Consider the following 22,427-nt stretch of genomic DNA (forward strand, 5'->3'; position numbering starts at 1 on the left):
GTTTGGTTTTGATACAGAAATCGTGGGAATAGACTGGATTAATAAACCAAAAGACCAAGAATAACTTTTCCATTGTAAACTCGCCATTTCACTCCGATTTTCAAAACCTCAGTTTAAACTAAAAAATTTGAGAACTTTGATAACCTTAAAACTATAAGAAGCTATTTATAAATTTATAAGTACAAGAATCAAATTACAAAATAATTTAAATTAAAAACCATTCAATTAAGTTTTCCAAATGGATGGAATAGGGAAAAAAAATTATCCTTTTTCATCTTTTTATTCAATTTTTCTCTTAAATCAAATTCTCTTGAGGATGTTCTAGTATCAATATTTTTACATTGCTTGATAATCACCAGAAAAAAATCATAATCTGATGGACCTGCACCTTTCAAACGAGGTTAATATTAAAACACAGTCAATTCAAATAATCTCAACCATATCAAGCCAATATAATGGCACACTCATACCAACACTGCAATTGCATTCATGCCAGAAATTCTAACAAGGTCAGATATGGCCAAAAGGAATAAGTTCTTTGATCTGCTTGTTATAATCCCCTTACTTTTTACAACGGGAACAGATCAAGAGATGACACTTCCCTTTAGTCTACAAATATACAACACTACGATCTTTGGACATCTGCACGAGTAATCACTTAATTAATGCGAATGTCCAATTTGAGCTGTCCAGAAGAATCAAAAAACCAAGATGGGACCAAAAGAAACCCTGTTGGAGCAGTATTATTAGCTTTGCGACCAGGATTGTTCTCCGCTAAACAATGTATTTTCAGACAGCATCCCTGGGATCTAGCCAAAATATCATAATGACATGCCTTTTGGAATGAATTGGGACAAACGCAACTAACGTTGACTATATTCCCCAGATCACCCACTTTATTCTTGAGCATGAATAGATCGGCACCATTCTGTTCTTGAAGAACAATAACTTCATCGTTAACCCTCAGGAAGATAGAGAAGAAGCAATTATAGGTAAAATTTCTCGCAGAGTCCCCATGTTTACGGCGAAAGTGGAGTGACAACTCCTTCGACGGGGCAACAAAGTTACAACCTGAATGTGGACATGTGCGTGGTGCATAAATGCATTGCTTTTCATGGTCAATTTTCTTACTGTAAATTATTGTTTCTTTACAACCATATTGTGCATTTAGGCAGGATATCTTAACAGATTCCAGCACCTTCTCAATGGCTCGGCAACGGTTGTAGCCAATAGGCATAGAGCACGTGGGACACTTGTTCCCAAGTTTAACACAGCAGGAAGAGCAAGCAATATGCCCATTCTCGCACTGAAACAAAAGCATCTTATCAAATTAAAATTCTGCAACCAACAGAAGTTCATTTTTTTGCACAGCTACTTACACAGATAATGAATAAAGTATCAAAAAAAATAATGAGACAAATCTTGGCTGAAACAGCCTTTGGAAAATAGCATCAATCACTATGATGAGGAATGGGTCACCAAGGTTAAGATTTACACTTCTATTGTTTCCCTACCTGCCCTTTTTTTTTTCTGTTCCAATGGTATGTTACCTCTAATGTGGTACTTTAGCCAAATTACTTCAGTACTTCAAAAGACAGCATCAATTCAAAAATAAAACCAACTAACCATACAAGTAATCAACATCTTAGAGATCTACCAATGAGCCTGTAGATAAGTTCAACAGCTTTTGACAGTAAAATAATTTTTCAAAGAAATGTCCTCTATGGTGCAAACATGATGAATGCATGGTTGTTTCAGCTATACATCGTGCCCCTCAGGGAAAGAAATCAATACTTTAATTTCTTCAGTAGATATAAGCTGGTGATCCATAATGAAACAAATAATCTGATCTTTTAATTAAATTGCCAAACAGCAATGTTACAATCAGCGTGTTCTCTGTGTGAGTATCAGGAGTTCGGGACCAAAAGGCAACATGGAAATTGATAACCAAAACCAACATGAACATTGTTCATTTCAATGCATCAAAATTAAAAACAGCAAAAACATGATAAATTATTAATAAATAGTATTAAAATTCAACAGATTATATTCTACTAACTTGTCTCAAACTTGTGCACAGGGATTCATAATTTTTTTAAGATCGCACCCAGTTAAAAAGTAAATCAACTGTCATGTCAATAAATAGTAAACAAACATAAAAGCACCGGTGAAAACCTATTCTGATTTTATAAAATATATTGATATGTTGATTATTGAAATTTCTACAGCAAATGAAGAGAACATAGACAAAAATGCAGCACATAAAAAATTCACATTTCTAGTAGCACAATTCTGTTATGATCAGAAACATAAAACGAACTATATTGTTGATACATCGCCATTGTATAAACAGCTATGCATCTGAAGAGAAGGTGGTGCTACCATAAAAATATTATACTATCAAGACTTTTACTTTTCTGGAGCCGAGACTTTTGGCTATGCACGGTTATCCTTAAAAAAAAAAAAAAAAGGGAAGCACGTAACCAAGTAATAAAGTTATGTTCACTGCTTGAACATTCCTGAACCATTTTTCAGGCAAAATCACGGAAGCATGGTCAATTGACATTCACCAGAAGCTTAGAATAAGCTTTTTAATAAGATTTGCATTCAAATTGTCTTAAGAAAATAGCCAATAAAACTAATCAAGGGTCGCAAAAGCCAAAAGAGTACTGCAAGGTTCCCGCTATTGCCATCCAGATTGTTCAGAGAGGCCACCAACAATCCTAACCCATAGTGATATGCGAGACAAATAATCTGTCAATTCAAGCCACAACCACTAACCATTGGCTGCACACTTCATCTAAATTTTAAACTTTGAAACTCAACTTACACACAACTTCAAATTGGAAATTCCCCAAGCTTCTGATGCAATCCTTTCAGATGCTATCAGAAAATTTAGATTCATGTTCATGAAGCTACAAGCAAATACCCATGTTTACTGATCAAAGAGGAAGTGCAAACTGCCTCATATTCAAGCCATTGATCATATATGCAACAGCGCAGGAAGATTCTTCATCGATAAAGAAATAATTATAGGCAAGAAAAACCAACCTGGAAGATAGGGATACTCAAGGGTTCATAACAGATGCAGCAATCAAACACGTCAGGGTCGCTAAGGGTGACAGAAATGGACCTATCCCTATTTTCAGGCGCGAAAACATTGTTGTCTTCACCGCAATTGCTTGATCTGGCTCCAAAGCAATTGCCAGAATCATCATTACGTAGATCTTCTTCTCCTTGTAGCACTTCTAGTTCCTGCACTATATCATCTCTTTCGTCTTCTGTTCCACTTGGGTTTCCGATCTCTTGTCGTTCGTCTTCTCCGACGATGCCGCAGCTAACAGCAATCCTACGTCGCTTTGGGGTCGGGTTACTGGGTCCCCCCCCATCGTCGTCCCCACCAAGCGAGAATTTCGCCATTTCTCTTCTATCCTCGATCTCAAAATTTGTGGGTCTAGTCTAGTCTAACAAATGAATTTTACGCATTCTCTGGCTTTCCTCTTTCTGGAATACTAGCAAATAGCAATACACCCGTGCATAGGGCACGGGAAATTCTTGATTTTTATATAAAATAATATTAAATAAAAATTTAAATATTATACAATATTTTTATATACGTAATTATATGATTGGGATATTCAACCTTGTCAATTATAACCAACAGGCATTGGTCCTAATGATATAAGTGGTCCTAATGATATAAGTAATATTGTTTTGTTTAAGTATATGAGGTCTCAGAGTTTAAATTTATGAGAATATAAAAAATGTTTTTGTGAGAGTTATATCTAATTAAGTTTAGCAATGCTCGAATATGTTCAATCATCAAATAGTAATATTAAAAAAACTTATAAATTGTCATTTACTATCATTTAATCTATTCAAAATGCAACATATAAATTCACTGAAATATATATCCCATGATTACTTTTCTTTTTCCTTTTAAATTAAAGGCCAAGATTAAGTATATATAGTACCTACTTGATATAAATAATTGTGTGGATATTATAGAATGAGATTATAACAACTATATCCATGTTTAATCATGAAAAGGAATAAGGATTGAATTTTTCTCTTATGTCTCATCTCTCCCATTTGGGATTGAAACAGTATAGGAAAATTTCATAAAAAAATTATGATCGAATTTGAAGATATAGTGAAAATAATCTAGACATTATCGATTTGTTTTGTATTACATATAATTTTTATTAACTCATCTCACAAATTAATAAGCTTTTTTATTAACTAAATTGGCTATGTTCCATGTGCTTCATCATCCATGTCATCTATATATTTTAATTTAATGTTATGTTGGGTACTAAAGTTTATACATTATTATTAATCAAGAACAAACTCCCTTTTTTATAGTTGATAATCTAAATTAAGCCAGTAGGTTCAATCTATCAACCAATTAAACAATAACGAGTTGAGTTAGAAAAATGAGAGTTTAGTTAGAGTGGGTCATTTTCAATTGACACGCTTAACTTGGGCTTGCCCCACGGCTAATCCCCAACCCTCAAATTAGCCCATTTTTCTTTCTTTTGATATTTTAAAACTTCAGCCTACTCACACAAATCCTCCCCTCTTTGCATCTTGGATGGGCGTAAGATTTTGGAAAATAGGTCATTTTCAAGCATTGGAAATGGAAGAATGACAAAGGTTTGGATCGATGCTTAGGTGCCCACTCTACCAGGCATGCGAATCTCCTCTCCTTGCCCTTTTAAGGATTGGATAGACATGATTGTTGAGGAACTAATTGTTAATAACCAATGGAGTTTAGATTTTATTAAGCATTGGTTATCCAAAGATGAAGTTACAGCTATTATGAATGTTCAGAGAATTTTGTCTGGAAGGGGTGATAAATGGACTTGGATTAGGGGAAAAGGATGTGTTTATTCTATTAAAGAAGGATATAAGATTGCAAAATCATTAAATCTTGTTGTTACGACTAATAAACCTTCCTCCTCCTTTTCCATTTCTCAAAATCTTTGGAAAACAATTTGGAATCTTAAAATTCCAAATAAAATCAAATTCTTCTTGTGGAGAATTGTCTCAAATGCTTTGCCTTATTTTGAAAATTTGAAAAGAAGGGGCTGCAACATATCTGAATTTTGTGGTATTTGTTCCCACTCTGTGGAATCTCTTGAGCACATTTCTTTTATGTGATTGGGTTAAGGCTGCCTGGTTTGCATGCCCTTTTTCTCTGAGGATTTCTGCGCACAACATTTCCTCTATAAATCATTGGTTATCTTTCTGGATTGTTAATGAGAATTTAAATCAATGGCAAAAGGCTCTTATTGCTTGTTCTCTCTGTAGATCTAGAAGTCTAGATGCTCCTTTTTGTATGAAAAAGCTAACATGGACCCTTGCCTAGTTAACTCTCGTGCTTATGATATGTTATGTGAATTTTGGGATGATAATGGCTGGTCTAACTCTGATGTTAGCGCTATTAATCTCATTGAATCAGATTCATTAAAATAAATACTGATTGTGCTTTCAATTTTAATTTAATGCTTGCCGCTGCTTCCTTTGTTGTAAGGGATTGTAATGGTAAGATTGTGGATGGTTCATCAATGGTTTAACCAGCCTCTTTTGTTCTTCACGTAGAATTCTTATCTATGGACAGAGTAGTGGAGTTTACTGCTTCAAAGAATCTCTCTAATGTCTTCTTTGAATCTAATTCTAAATGTCTGATTGATTGCTTAACCTCTAGTTTGGCTCCTATTAATTGAAAGTGTGTCTATTTTTTTGAGAATATCCTCTTTAAGAGGAACCTTGTTAGGAATTGCTTGTTCTCGTGGGTTCCTAGAGAAGCTAACTTGGTAGCTAATTGGATTGCTAAGGCTTCTTTAAAGAAATTATGTCCCTTAGATTGGATTGTTAGACCCCCAATTCCTTTGCTTAACTTGTTAATTTCTGATTTCCCTATTAGAGATTTTGGTTAGTTTTTCTGTTCTTTTTGGTTGTTTTGTTTGTAAGACTCTTGTTTGCTTTTATGATATCTTCTGTTGGCCAAAAAAAAAAAAAAAAACTCTCCTCTTTAGTCACTCCTCACAAAATTCCTAAAATCAAATACATTTTCCCTATTCCCTCTTCTGCGTATGCATTTTATAAATAATTACTGTTTGTTTCTTTAATACAATCCATTGTTTTTAAAATCAAAAGAACAATAAGAAAACCAATATTATTTGAAACTTTGAATGAAAACCACTATTTCCTTTTTAATAAAATATTATTTTTAACTCACTATCATAATAAGTTTCCTTAACATTGTCACTCCTATCAATGATGATTAACTTTATTTAAAAATCTCACATTATTCAAGTTAAAAATAACCAAACTAATTTTATTTAATATAACTAATTTAAAAAACACTTTTATTAATATTTGGGTAATTAATTTACAAAGAAAAACTAGATTTCATCTATTTGAAAAAAGTTGGATTAAAAAATAAAAGTAAAGAAAAAAAGAAATTTGTGAGTATGGGTGGAAACATTCCGCCCTGCAACCTGCCATGGGCCAACTTATAGCTCACGAGTTATGGGTTATCTTATTTTCTCCACTTTATTTTCTTTTGGTGTTAGGATGTCTTATCTTTTTTCAAGTAATTTTTTTTAATTGTTCTAATCTTTTTTTTTTTAAATTTGGGTCCTAAAATTTAAAAATCAAGATTAAACTATATTCTTAAGATTATTTTTAGATATTTACATGCTAAGCATAATAGAAATTTAACCATGAATATTCTTAATTTTTAAATGTATATAACAATGGATTCAAATATATATGTAGTCTCTTTGTACAAAATTTGGATCCAATCTAATTAAAATATATTTTAAAAATATTAATGTAATTTACAATACTATGATTGATCTTTATGTGTTGATTCTTGTAAATTGTAGAAGAAATCAATGAAAATTTATTTTTTAAGATATTTGCACTACATTCACAAAATAAAATAATCATTAAATTTATTAAAATTTAAATCTACATCCATTCTTATTAATATTCACATAAAAAAGTGATGTAATTTAAAATCAATTAATGCATGCATTATGGGTTGATTATTCTTGGAACCTTGCATATTGAAGGAGAGATCAATGAATGTAAATTGATGGAGTAATCAACGAATGAGTAATCAATGATGTGCCTAAAGTTTGACATTCTAGAAATATAATTAGATATTATTAAAAAAATAATGAGTTGCTCGTCCACGCACCAAGACGTGAGAAAAAGGTGCAATGCATGAGATATTCTTGATTTTTACACAAATTAAAATTAAATAAATATTAATATATTGTATAATATTCTAATACATGTGTAATCATTAAATAGTAAATATTGCACAAATTAAGATATCATACATTATGACAATTTGGGTTTTGAGGATAATATCCTTAACACAATTTTTGATGCAAAATAAAAATTAAAGGCTAAGGTTAATCATGATATATATTTCATATAAGCAGTGAAGTGGATGGTAGGAGTGAATAAAACGGATTAGAACAACCTTATTTTATGTTCCATTTTGAAGAAGAATTGGGATTGAATTCCCAAACTAGAGTAGATTTGATTTTGTTTTTAGATAAGGTTATATCTCCAGCTTGTGTTTCATATAGTAAAATATAGAAACCTCCATTAGTGTTTTTTTTTTTTTTAAAGAACCATTGAATAAATGAGTAATAACTTTCAAGTTTTTACATGAATTTAAATAACACGCACAGTAGTAATTTTGTCATAACCAAAGGAAAAGGAAAGAAAGAAATGAAAGCTTTTTGCATTAGAGATGTTGAACCTACCATCTAGAGCCATAATCCCCAGGAATGTTCATAGTATTCCTTGCAATTGATCCTCCTAAAAAAACATAAAATAAATTATATACACAATTTTATTCATTCTCTTGATGCCATCGGAGAATTAATTAATTTTTCTATGCCCAACAACAAAATTTTTCACATTTTTGTTTTGAAATGCAAGGATGGATATTAAATTCAGCTGCACATTTAATGATTTAATTATTTTTAATAAATATTTAAATTTTCTTTGAATCTTTTAGGAGAATTAATGCATCATATTACACCACAAAAAGGCTTAATAAATGGTGTAGATGGAGAATAATATATCAAAGAAATATTTTTTTTTTGTAAATTTAATCAACCTAGTGTAAATGTAAATACAAGAGAGAAATATAGAGCTGATGTGGTTTTATAATATGCTAGTACATGTTCTTTTGTATCCTGATTATATATATACATATATAAGTCGAGTTTAAATACATGAGCTTTTGTACATGTAGCCCATATCATAAGATCAAGTAAAAGAAATAGCCCATCCTTTCTTAAATTTTAAAAATGGCTTTTTTAATATTTAGTTTATAATTAATTTACAAAACTGCCCTTTTAATATGTATTTTTTGCAAATACCAAAAGATTGAAAATACAAGAAATCTCTGGAACGAGAGAGATGAATGTGAGAGAGAAGATGAAACTAGACGGGAGAGAGACGAACACAAGACAGCAGAGTAGTGTGACCGAGCCATAGTCACGATCGTAAGAGACAAACATGAAGTGAGATACATCAATGATATTTGACGGAATAGAGTATGTTGGCGGGGAAATAGATATATAGATTCATGATTTTTTATTTTATTAGTTTATGTATTTGACTTTCTGTGATAAACTAAGAGTCCAAAAATTTTTGTAGATTGTGTTTGATCCATGTTGGACAAATAATTATGTGTTTTTCGTGTTATTGATTCACAATACTACATCATTGATATATTGTTGTATATCATTGATATACTATCGCAAATACATAACTAGACAGTCGGACATAAATTTATTTATCATTGATATATATATATATATATATCAATGATGTAGTATCACAAATCAATAACACAAAAAATGCATAATCATTGGCCTAAAATGAATCAAATATAATCCGTTAAAAAATTGATGTCGTGAAAATTTGATAATAGATAATAGATTCCAGCCTAGTCTTCTACTTTTAGAAATAAAGATTCCTTTTCATGTCTAATGTCCTCTTCATAGTATTCTTAGGAAAATCAAAGAGGGAGAGAGAAGAAAAGCTCTACAATGAAGAAAGGCACCGACAATTTTATATTTAGAGAAAAAAAGGAATGATTCAGAGAAAACAAAGGAAAGATTCAATCAGTTAAGGAGGATTAGTTATAATAGATATATTGTGTTTTCATAATAAATTTAATTTGAGTATAAAAAAGTAAAATATATCTAATTGATTTTATGAATGGGTCATAATTCAAAATATTTAAAAATCTCATTCATAATTTATAGGAGCTATATTTTTTAAGGCCACTAAGCTAATTTCCTCTTAAATATATTGGATGCCCATTCACTGGGTATAAAGAAAATTAGCTTTCATATTTAAAAAAAAATAGGGAAATTGATTCAATACAAAGTTGACACTTTTAATTGAGTGTGTATAAATTATTGAAAAATAATTATTTAAAAATATCAAAATTTGAGGACAAAATTATTAATATTTAGTTCGTAAAAAACTGACAAATTTTATTCAGAGTATGTCCAATGCAAAGATACAGATAAAAATAAATATCATGAACATCTAACACTAATAAATAAAGTATTGGCAAGAAAACATGTTCATATAAGGTTACTCATAAAAGTAGTCTAAACTTGCACACATTACATGCACAATTAATAAAAAAACTTCCTAATTTTCATTTACTTTTTTGTGTTTGTGGACTGATCCCCTTGAATAATCAAATCTTTCATTGCCACAACAATATTGGATCCATGCTTATAAACCGGTCACATCAAAGCAACAAACCTCAAAATTCACAAAAGATGAAATTATAGCCATAGAAATCAAAATTGTACAATTAGATGGTGATCACAAAGAAAAATTGGAGTAACTCGTAATATGTAAGCAAATCACATGAGTGCCATCATCATGATCAATAGAATATTCATCCAGTGTCATTGGAGGTTGGTGAATCTCATCCTTACAGGCTTTTACATGTCTTCATCATCAGTCATACAGAGGACAACATATGCAAACTCAACATGTGTTTACCTAGAAATTGATCCAAGTGCTTAATGGTTTGATTATATATCATGACCAGTGGCCTTTTCCAAACATAGCACAATCATAAGAAATAGAAAAGAGTCATTCATGAAAGCTAAGAGGTAGATTGTTATTGTTAGCCTTGTCACAAAAAAAAAAAAATGCTCCCTTATTTATTCAATAATTTGATGCAATTTCATGAAGAATGATTTATAGTTCATAAAAATAAAATAAGATCCATCAATGCTCATGGGAGGCATGGTATAATAACGACTATGGTGCTAATTATTTGAGAATGTAATTCACCAGGATATGACATTGGCTAAAGGGATTCGCAAATATAAGGTTCATTTATTTATTTATATAATGCTATGTACTGTTTATACTGATACTATAAAATGCATATATTGAACCAAAAAAATTAAAAAAAAGTCAATATTAATTATTAAACAGAATCACAATGAAACTTGATGCAAGTTTAATTTTCAATGTGATAAAAACATATCAAAATGAGGTAAACCAAAAAAAAAAAGCTTAATACCTCAAAAATTAATATTAGAAAACATTCATACCTAATATGTTACATCTCATAGCTCAAGTGTTTCACTATAGCACCTTAGTGAATTCATGATCAAATACGACGAAGTTCACAAAATTAATCTCATCAATGACCTTAAACTTTACCTTTTGCCTATGTTAACAAGGCACATGCTTATATATTAGCTTGCAAGTATATAACACTCAATTATATGTAAAATTTTATCCATTCTCTTGATATCACAAGAGAATTGATTACTTTTTTATCTGCCCAACAACAAAATTTTTCATATTCTCATTTTGAAATACAATCATGGATATAAAATTTAATTGCACATTTAATAATTTAATTATTTTTTTAATGGAGAATTAAATTTGTTTTGAATTGTTGAGGAGAATTAATACTCCAGATTACACCACAAAAAAGCTTAATAAATGATGTTGATGGAGAATAATATATCAAAGAAATTATATTTTGCTGTTGCAATTTAATAAAAAAAATTCATAATAGATAAGCTATGTCTCATAGCTCAAGTGTGCAGTACCCAACACCTTAGTAAATTCACGATCAAATATGAAGTTTACTAGTCTTATCAATAACCTTAAACTCTACATTATATCTACATTAACAAAGCACATATTTATATATTAGCTTGCAAAAGGTATACAACACTCAATAAACACATATGTTCAAGTAGTCATGACAAGATTGATTGGATTTACATACCTGAGACAACACTTTTCACAATTGGTCAACCTCTTCATAGTAAAATTTAGCTCCATCAAACTTCTTTTTTTAGACACTTCTTGCAAGAGTTGTAAAATCATTCACACTTAATCTCAAATCTCATGATAATAGCCTCGCTATAACAGATAGTTTCTATTAGTGTTCATGCATATGTTAGTACACAAGCATTTTTGTGAATATGGGAGAGGAATAATAGGAAGTGGAATAGACAATGCTCAAAGCCGTAAACCTTGGTGAAATACTTCTGAGCATGGCTTCGAAGATGAATTGTAGTCTTTATGCTAATAAAATAAAGGATCCTAAGAGTCTAGGACTTAGACCAAGAATGTAACTTCCCCAAGATGAAATCGCAAATTACTCCAAATCATGATAATTTAGGATTTAACTCTCATAGGATTACCAAACTGTGAAGTTATAAGAGGAATTTCTAAAAAAAAATCTTTTAAAGGAATCACAATCTCGATAATTCAAAGTTCAAACATGATTTAATAAGTCCAAATTAGAGTTTTGAAAGTAAAGCGGAAGCTTGAAAATCAATTGGGACCCATAATAATGAGTTTTAAAGCTCAAAAATAAATTTTATGTAAAAAGGGTCACATGCACCGCGGCGTGTCTCCTCTGTACTATACGCCACGGTACATTGCATGAAATTTGACAAATCAGTGCTATCATATAACAACACAGGTTTCGACACATCTTAAATCTTTGTTTGAACGTCCAATTGAGGTGGTTTCGACGTCTACATGAAGCTTTCTCCTAACTCTAGCTAATGGCACCGGTTTCACACTCAAAGTCATTTTCTATAAAAAGTTAGTCACCAAAACCCATTTTGACCACTTTTTCACAAAATCTCACAAATGGGGTATCCCAACGTGCCAATAGCTTGCATCAACCATCCGACCACACTTAATAGACTCTCATAGACTTGTACAATGCACCACATACAATCAAAAACACTTATATCATAAAATCACTACTCAACTCTGATTTTTACAAAACATAAAGGGGGAGGAAATGTTGTACAAAATCAATAATTTCATTCAAAATTTCTCAGAATATATATGTTTCTACTTGCACAAGTATTTTAGCCTATCCATGGGTTCACAACTAAAACTCACTAACCCAGGGTACAAAATACACTAGTTATACACAAAATCATGTAAATAGTGCATTAATCACATCAATTAATCCTAGTTGGCAATTACATTAACAAATACACATGAAATTAACAAAAGAGAGGCATATAAAGGATTACTCTACAAATCCTAAGCCTTTGGATGTTTTTCTCGACTCGGATGTAATGAGCTAGGTCTTGAAAATATTGAGAATTGAGGGGTGAGTATAATCACTGAGTAACTAAGTTTTACTTAACCCATATAGTTGCATATTAATTGTAAATAGATGCAATTAGGCAAATAAGCACATATATCACATAACATTCGACCATGATTCATAAAACTAACAACCATGTAACCGAGCTTGTCATAAAGTACTTTATTATATTATTTTGTAAAACTTAACACAGGGTCACAAAAATAACAACCATGCACACTCAACATATATCGGACCACAAAACTAACAATCATGTGGTCAGACTTATATACATGATTATATACCAAACTTATATCCTCTTGTTACCTCCAACACGAAACTAATAGCTATCATATGGTTACGTCATTCACAAACTAACTTAACTTCCACTTGTGAGGAGCTACCGGGCCAAGGTGAACTCACTCACTTATGTAATATGGTTTTCCCCAAGACTAACAATTATGAGATGTCATACCTCTAATCTAGCCTCCTCATAAACTGGTGAAGACTAATTAGGCTCGAGTCCCTCATAAAACAAGTAGAACAGTCCCGAATCAATCATGGGACACGGGCTACCTCCCAATTCCAACAGTCAGCGCCAAGGCTAGTTCTCAATTCCAACAATCACTGCCAATACCACGTGGATTTCAACCACTCTACCCCTCTCTCTAGGCAAACTCCTACCAATAATATGCTATACACATTTCTCACATAATATACATTTTAACAATCAATTCAATATACATGAACTCACATAATTCAATACTCCACAATTTAACAAATAATATATCACAATTCTCTACCCATAGTAATAAATCATAATCAATTTCATAAAACATCAAGTGATGGGCCTCATGGCACAGGTGACATAACATTAATGGCAACGAAGCCTGAGGATGGTAATCATGAGCATGGTGACATAGAAGGAGCCCAATACTTCCAATCCAACGTACCTAAAGACCCATTGCAACATATTGGAGGTCCAATGACAAGAGCCCGAACCAAAGCTATGAAGCAAGCCTTGTTCAGTCTTGTGCAAGAAGTTCAAGAGCTTGGAGAGCATTGGGGCACTCCCCTCAAGTCCAAAGGAGAGCATCTATATGTGTATAATGTATTTAAGATCCAAACTCATGAAGAGTCAAGCCCAAGAGATGCAGACCTTAGCCCAATGCAAGGAAGACTACAAGTTGAGCCTCTTGCATGCAAGGAGACATGAAACCCTAGTAAAGAAGTCAAGAGTGGCGTGATTTCAAATCCTTTATGATCCCTTGATTGTCTCCTAAATTATTTCCTATTTTAATGGTCCTTTGATTTGATTTTCTATTTTGAGTCTAGTCAAAGGTTAGAATTAATTATAATATTAATTTCTAAATTTTGTAATCCCATAATTTTAGGATCACATCTCCTAAATTATGTGGCTAAATATTTTATCATTATTTCTCCTTTTAGTATTAGGAAATTAAGGTTTTAATTTTAGGAAATATTTTTCTATAAGCCTATATAAATTAGGCATGCTCCCTATTGTAAACAACACAGAAGTTGAATGAAATTATTCATTTTAGAGTTTATAACTCTTGTGAGCCTTAGTGCTTTGTGGTGGTATCCCGTGTGAGAAACCGACGTGATCAAGAGCGTGATCAACTCTTGTGGTGTCTTCGAAGGTTGAGGTTCCTAGAGGCAGGTGCTCTAGAGGATCTTCTCCTTGATCATTATCCTATTGTTTACTTCATACCTTTCTTTATTTCCGTCATAAATTTCGTCCCTTTCTTTTTTTGTTCTTGTGTTTTTGTTGTTTCAGAGTTCTGTTCCTAAACTAGCACGATTCTGCTTCCGCGTCCCTATCATCAAGGGTGGCAAAATCAAGGTTTTCTTTCCAAAAACTATTTCACAAATCAAACACTTTGCCAATATGCATCATTAATTTAATTCATAATTTACATTTCATAAACACAATTAACATTCAACTATAAAGATTAAATTTTCCCTAATTACCTCAAACCTTTAAGAGGTCAAAGGATTACCCCTCACTACACTAACTTCCCAAAGCTTCAACAAGCTTGAATGGTGCTAAAAATGAACCTCTCTACATCTATGCCATAAGAATTTCATCATTGTCTAACTCTTGAAGTTTTATCCACATATGACTCCACACACTCTATTTTTTATCAACTCATAATCACTACCCATTTATGCCCAATGGGCTTATTAATTTCTATTAATGCACATTATCATTAATAACACCTCAAACCATCATTAGTGTATATAAACCTCTCTCAACTACCTCATAAATATTAATTTTTAGATATTAAATGCTACTATGGACCAACCACTTTCAAAATCATCAATATAGTGTTTCAATATATTAAACAACTCCCATTATACTTACTTTAACTAATGAAATCGGACCCATTCTCCTATAGATCAAAAATCCATCTCCCAACTCAAACCCTACTATAAATCATCATAAATGAGGGAGAGAAAGGAAGAATAAGGCACCATAAACTTACCTTGGGTGTTTGAGAACTTTAATCTATCAATAATAGAACCCAATTCCGTGCTTTAGCAGAGCCAAAGTCAAGCTCTTCATTTCCTTCTTCTTTTGCTCTTCTATTTTTGTGCAGCACATGAACTAATTTATCAAAAATTATGGCCATGTGCCTTGGTGCACGCTGCCCTCTATCATGACATATGATACAGAGGAGCCCGTTGTATTTAACTTTGTCTCCATACACTGCGACGGACCAACTACGCACCGAGGCGTGTGGCACAAAAAACAATGCTTCACTTTTCTTCCTCTTTCCTTACTCGCGTAGCCCGCCATCGATCTGGACCCACTGTTAGGGTTAAAATCATAGCAATTATGCCAAGTTAAGCCCCTCTGGCTGCACATCTTATTAACTCACTAATTACCCTCATTAGGTTAATAAACCAGGGTTAAAATTTTTCAGATGTTACAAAAAACACCTACAATTCTTTCTTTTAATATTTATATTTAAAGTTACATCTAGTGAATTCTCTCTATTTTTTTTATATCTTCAGAAGATGCGATATTTGATATAATTTGAGGGAAAAAATTAAGATCTAAACTTTTTGTGACAAGTGATAACAAAATATTTGACGATCATAACTTTTTCATATTTTTTAAAAATAATTAGATCTCATTATTGCATGAGACATGAAAAGTTGAAATTAAATAGCATGTTCAATCTTTCGCCATGCCTTGCCATATAGCTTGAGAGCTTTAAGGAATTTCTTATGTTCTTCATTACTTGCTCCCTCTATTTCATAATAATGTATGGTTTCATCACCCATTGAAGCAAATACAAAACAAATTTACTATATATCCTAAAGATGAATAATCAAGGTTTCAAAAACTGGCCTAACCTAGTCCACCATTTCAACAATTAACTAGCTTTTGGTTTGGCTCAGTATAGGCCATTAAATTATGATGAAGCAATCTAATGAACCAGTATGAACAAAAATAGGATAGTTAGGTAGTTACAAGTTCAAACTTCATTTAAAAAAAATGGAGAAACAGAGGGGATGGCTAAGAGAGAGAAAGAGGAAATTATTAAGTTTTAAACAAAAACATTAAGAAAAGAAATTATTGAGGCAAGTCACCATTCTTAGCATTCTAGGTGCATTTCTTCAGTCACCAAATCATTAGATTTGGTATGAAATTGGGTAAGTCTAATAAAGATCACAATATTGTACCTTAGGGTAGACCTTTGACAATGAAAGAAGATAGGAGAAGAGGAGGCAAAAGATGAATTACAGGAAGAAAATGAGGAAGGAGGAAGATGATTTATCCATTTTTAAGTAATGTAAAGAATGTAATATGATTACCTTCCATCCCTCTTCAAGTGATATGCATTAATTTGATTCATTTTAATATTACATCATTAAAGAATGGAGCCGAGGAGGTTATAACATCCCAAAATTAATTTAAAGATTAAATTAATTAATTAAGTAGATGAGGTGATTATGAGCTAATGATTGGATTTGGATGGCCTTAAAAACTTTAGCTCAGTGGAGTTGCTTGTTTTGGGCTACTCACTATAACAAATAGTACAACTCGTTGTGATGAGAATGTAGAATTTTAAAACTCGAATCTATCATTCTAAATGATAGATTTGAGGTGTACTTGAGGGGAGGCACCTAAGCTCTGCTAAGGTTTGACTATAGTGAAGTCTTGGAGGCATTTTAAGGTTTCTAGCTTCCAATACCATGGGTAAGTCTTCTACTTCATATTCTTGCTTCTTCCTAAATCCTTAGCTAGTTTTTGGGGTATGATGGGTTTGTCCAAAAATTACCATAATAATAAGACATTTAATGTTTTTGATGGAGCCTTAGGGTGCTCATAAATGTCATCAATGAATAGGTTTTGATTGTTACTATCATTAGCGTCATTATTAAGGGTTAAAGTGTTAACTTTAATACTAATTAATTAAAGTTAAATGTATAAATGAAGCTAACAATGATGGTTGAGTCTCGTGAGACTTAAGTAAACCAATAGAAATTAATTTTAGGGTCAAATTGCTTAATCATACACAACGAATGGTTTAAGCCTTAATCATGGTTAATGATTAATTAACGATGATGAGTCATTAACAATGACTTTTTTAACTTCAATGTGTAGATATAAAATAAAGCTTATTAAATGAATGAAAATTTTCTCTAGGGGTCAGACTTTCCACTCTAAAAAATAATAGAGACTTTAATGTAAAAGTAACTAAACACAACATTCTACTATAATGAATTTATTGGAAAATATTGTTATATGATCAATTATACAATAACCATATTTTGAGTTTTGAATAATTATATCGAGAACTCCTAAGGTGGCATACAACATTAAATGCAAAGGATAAGAACTTCATATTCAGCCTAATATTATTTTTGGCTTATGAAGCCAAAGAGGTACTTATGTTTAAGGATAATATTAGTATGTTCAAAAATGCCATGCATAATTAGCATGTTAAGGCAGAAGAATTTAATAGTATAAAGTCTCTCTTACTTAACTACATTTAACTCTAATATGAAGTAATCAAGGGATTAACCTTCACAGGATTACCAAAATTGTATAATTACCTAACAGAGAAGAATTCTCAAAATCATAGACGATGGGATCCTAAAGTTCAATTTCAATCACTATCACACACTTATGATGTTTAAAATTAGAGTTTGAAAATTAATGCAGAAGCTTGGAATTCAAATTGAACTTAAAACAAAGAGTTTTTAAAACTCAAAACTGTATTTTGTGCATAAAATGTGACATGCATTGTGGCTCACCCTTCTCTATGCCATGCGCCATGGCATGAGCCACCATATGCTGTGGCGCATTGTATGAATTTGATAGCAACAGCTACTGTCATTTGATAACAGTGCAGTGGGAGCGAACTTCTAACGCATCTTAAATTTCCATCCAACGTCCGATTGAGGTAGTTTCAATACCTACACGGAGCTTTCTCCTAACTTTAGCTAATGGCACTAGTTTTGTACTTAAATTCTTTTTCTATAAAAAATTAAATACTAAAATTTATTTTTATCACTTTTCACACAAAACATACAATCTTGGTGTCCTAACTTACCACAAGTGTCAAAAGCCTACATCGACTATCTGACCATACTTAATGGACTCTAGCAGACTTATGCAATTCGCTATACCGGACCAAAAACATATATTTTTTAAAATTACCACTCAACCTCAATTTCAAAAAACATAAGGGGGAAATCATGCACAAAACTATCATTTTCATTTCAAATCATTCAAATACATATGTTTCTACTTGTACAAGTATTTTGATCCTATCCATGAATTTACAACGAAAACTCACTAACCTAGGACACAAAATACACAAGATATACACTAAGCCAATGCAAGTGGTATAAAATGATGACATGTGATCCTAGTTGGAAATTGTATAATATTTACACATAAAAACAACAAAAAGAGGCATACATAAAGGATTACTCTACAATCTTAAGCCTTTGTGTGTTTTTCTCGACTTAAATTCGATGAGCTAGGCTCTAAAAATATTGAGAATTGAAGGGTAAATACAACCACTCAGTAATCAAGTTTTACCTAATCTATATAGTTGTATATCAATTATAAATAGATTCAAATAAGCAAACATAATTATAACATGTGTGAGCAACTTTACCACAGTTTACAATATTGATAAACATATGACCAGGCCCAAAAACACACATATCCATTTTAAATCACAATTGTACAATACGGGGTCACAATACTACCAATCATGTACCCTTAACACTTATCAGACCACAATACTAACAACCATATAGCTGGATTTAAATGCATAATCAAATGCCAATCTATACTCTCCTGTTACCTCCGACATAAAACTAATAGCTATTATGTAGCTACGTCCCTCATAGACTAACCCAGCCTTTCACTTGTAAGGATCTACCAGGTCAGGGTGAACTCACTCACTTATTTAATCTAATTCTCCTAATATTAACAACCATGGGGTGTCGTACCCTTAATCTAGCCTTCTCATGAACTGATAGAGACTAGTTAGGTTTGAGTCCCTCATAGAACAAGTGAGACAGTTCCAAATCAACTATGAGACATGGTCTACCTCCTAATTCCAATGGTCGATGCCAAGGCAAGTTCTTGATTCTAATGGTCACTGTCAATACCATGTGAATTTTACCCAATTACTCCTTTTTTTAGGTAAACTCTCACCAATGATCATGCTATGGATATTTCTCACATAATATGAATTCCAAATAATCAATTCATGGCATATAAACTCACATATTCATACTTAAATACTCCACATGCTTAACACATTATATATCATAATTTTTCATCCACAATAACATACCATAATCAAATTCATAAATCACAAATTGATGACATGATAAATATTTTCCCCATCCAAAACCATTTCACAAATAAAAGCATATTGCCAAATTGTATCATTAATTTAAATCATCAATCACATTTTACAAACACAATTAATATTCAACTATAAAAATTAAGTTTTCCCTGATTACCTCAAACTTTTGAGAGGTCAAAGATTTACCCCTCACATAAAATACTTTCAAAACTTCACCTAAGCTTGAATGTGCTAAATTAAACCACACTATAAACACAATATTAGAATATCATCATTATCTTATTTTATGAGTTTTCCTATATTAACCTCCACCCACTCTATTCTATCAATCCATAAATCACTACCTATTCATACTCAATAAGTTTATTAGGTTCTATTGACTCATATTACCATTAATGAGTCATTATACCATCATTAATGGATATCAACCTCTCCCAACTACCTCATTTATACTGATTAGTGCTTTACCCCATTAACCATACATAAAATCATTAATGTAGGGTTTAACCACCTCAAATAATGCCCATTATACCTATTTTAACAAATGATATCAGACCCATGACTCCTATATACCAAAAATCACCATTGATGCTTAAAATTTAACTCAAATCTCTATAAAAAAGGAGAGAAAGGAAGAAGAAAGCATCATATACTCACCTTGCAAGTTGGGAAGCTCCATAATATCACCAATAGGGTCCTAAGTCGTGCCTTAATAGAGCTAAAGTCATGCTCTTCATTTTCTTTTTCTCCTCTTCTCTATTTTTCACACGTAAAAATGTATTTAATTTATTAGATTTTTAGCTATGTGCCGTGGTACACGTTGTCCTCCACTACAGTGCATAGCATAGAGATGCTATTACATTTAAAATCTACTTCTATATGCCATAGTGGATTGATCACATGTCGCGGCATGTGACACAAAGGGTATTCCTTCACCTTTTCTTTTTCTTTCCTTGTCCAGGTGATCCGCCATCAATCCAGACCCACTTCTATGGCTAAAATCATAACAATTTAGATAAAAATAAGCTCCTCTGGCCATACATATTGTTAACTCAATAATCACACTCATTAGGTTAGCAAATCATGCTTAATTTTCCTAGATGTTACAAATGGTGGGAACTATTTTAGTTAATTGGCAAGATAAGACATTATCCATAACACTTGTGCTCAAGAGATTCAATACTTCATTTGTTAGATTATATGGATTTTAGTCATTGTAAGTATGGTTTAGTATTAATAATTGAATTCAACATATACTTTTATGTAACTAGGAATTTAATTCAACTGTGATTATTTACTATGAAATTAATGACTTGAAATGAGTAGCATGGACTTATTGTTGTTTTTATGAACTTCAATTGTTATTAAATGTTAAGCATGCTTGGTAGTGATTAAATGCTTGATGACTATGTGAATCAAATGCTATAAGATGTAGACTGTTAGCCTATACTAGCTATGGATTGCCATTGATGGATGTATTCTTGGATTTTCTCTATTTGTAGTTAACATATGTATGTTGTCACTAAGTAATTAGTGGTTATATGTGATGTGATCATATGAAAGTTCTATGGGTAATGAGAATGTTAACTTATTATGATATGCATGAGATGAATTGCATATGTTGAGTTAAACTTAAATGAGCATGATGGGTGAAAGTTCATTGTGGAGTAGCTAAAGGCTAGAATAATAAAATCCATATAGTGTGGCCTCTATTGAGTTTACACATAGTGGTTGGCATCTTTATTACTAATATGCTTAGTATTTCCAACAACCTATGGGTGTGGTATGGGTTAGGCATGATGCTTATTATCACTAATCTTGGACTGGAGGATGTAGGTCAAGCAATTTATGACACCCTAAAATTTGAGTAAGGGGAGCTCATGGTCTGAGGATAAGTAGGAAAGCCATTAGTCGAGTAACCCATAACAATCGAAGAGCGGGGCTAATCCAATTATTAAGGTTAATCTTATGTGATTTACTAACTCATGGACTCAGTCAAATGATATAAGGAAGGATATAAGGTGGTTGCATTGAACATAAAGCATTTTATGAGTACATGAAGAATTTAGTTAGATGATAATTTGTTTACCACTAATGTGATCATTTTACTTTTATGTACGAAGCAAATGTATATTTGTAAACTATTTTATGGATGATGGATACTGCTTATGTGATTCAAAAATTGTCATATAAGTTTGTATGCACTTTAATATGCTACTTTGCTCAGTTATGATCGAGTTGTTTGTTACTGAGATTCTTATATACATTTTATACTATATGTACCTTTCAGGTATCCGTGGGTAGAAAGGGGAAAATGTCATCTAGGCAAAGGACTGAGGCATTCATATTACAGCCTCTAGTCTAACTCATGTAAGTTAATATGCATATTTTCTAACATTAGGAAAAATTCATTAAAGCTAGTAGTATTGTATTGCATGTATGAAGTAATGCTTTGGGGGTTCATTGAACTATCAGGCAGAATTTGGATGATAATATCCTTGAATCTAATAAAGCTAACTTGTGTAATAAATGAACTGTGGTGATATATGTCAAGCATATTAATGAGTTAAGTTACAAGGGGAGATATATCTGCATAGGGCTCAATTGCTCTTGATAACATGTAGTGTTTCAGGATCCTTGATTGGTACTAGGCTAGGTTACAAAGGATACTAGTAATGAAATAATTTAATTTTATATGCATGTGGATGCTTGGATCACATTCATCTAAGGTTTGAGTAATTAACTAAGGGGTATGAAAGTTTATCTCTGTATGTTGTCATGGATGTTCTGATAACATAGGATCGCCAGGCAAGTAATACTTGTGGCCGTGGCAAGTACATATTATGTGTTGGCAATAGCCAATAATGTTGTAGGATGCGATGAGTTGCCATTTGTGTCAT

General features: G+C 32.0%; 1 protein-coding gene across 1 annotated transcript; it reads right to left on the reverse strand.

Moving 5' to 3' along the window:
* Positions 1-464: 464 nt before the first annotated feature.
* Positions 465-3,521, reverse strand: LOC129285047 (E3 ubiquitin-protein ligase SINA-like 10). Its single transcript, XM_054920591.1, has 2 exons — positions 3,052-3,521; positions 465-1,306 (listed from the first exon to the last, which is right to left on the reverse strand). The coding sequence occupies exons 1-2, from the start codon at positions 3,418-3,420 to the stop codon at positions 659-661; spliced, it is 1,017 nt and encodes a 338-aa protein (XP_054776566.1). The 5' UTR covers positions 3,421-3,521; the 3' UTR covers positions 465-658.
* Positions 3,522-22,427: the final 18,906 nt, after the last annotated feature.

The sequence above is a fragment of the Prosopis cineraria genome, unplaced genomic scaffold (genome assembly GCF_029017545.1).
Source record: "Prosopis cineraria cultivar Desert tree isolate PC_DT_omini unplaced genomic scaffold, ASM2901754v1 PC11, whole genome shotgun sequence".
Classification (NCBI taxonomy): domain Eukaryota; kingdom Viridiplantae; phylum Streptophyta; class Magnoliopsida; order Fabales; family Fabaceae; genus Prosopis; species Prosopis cineraria.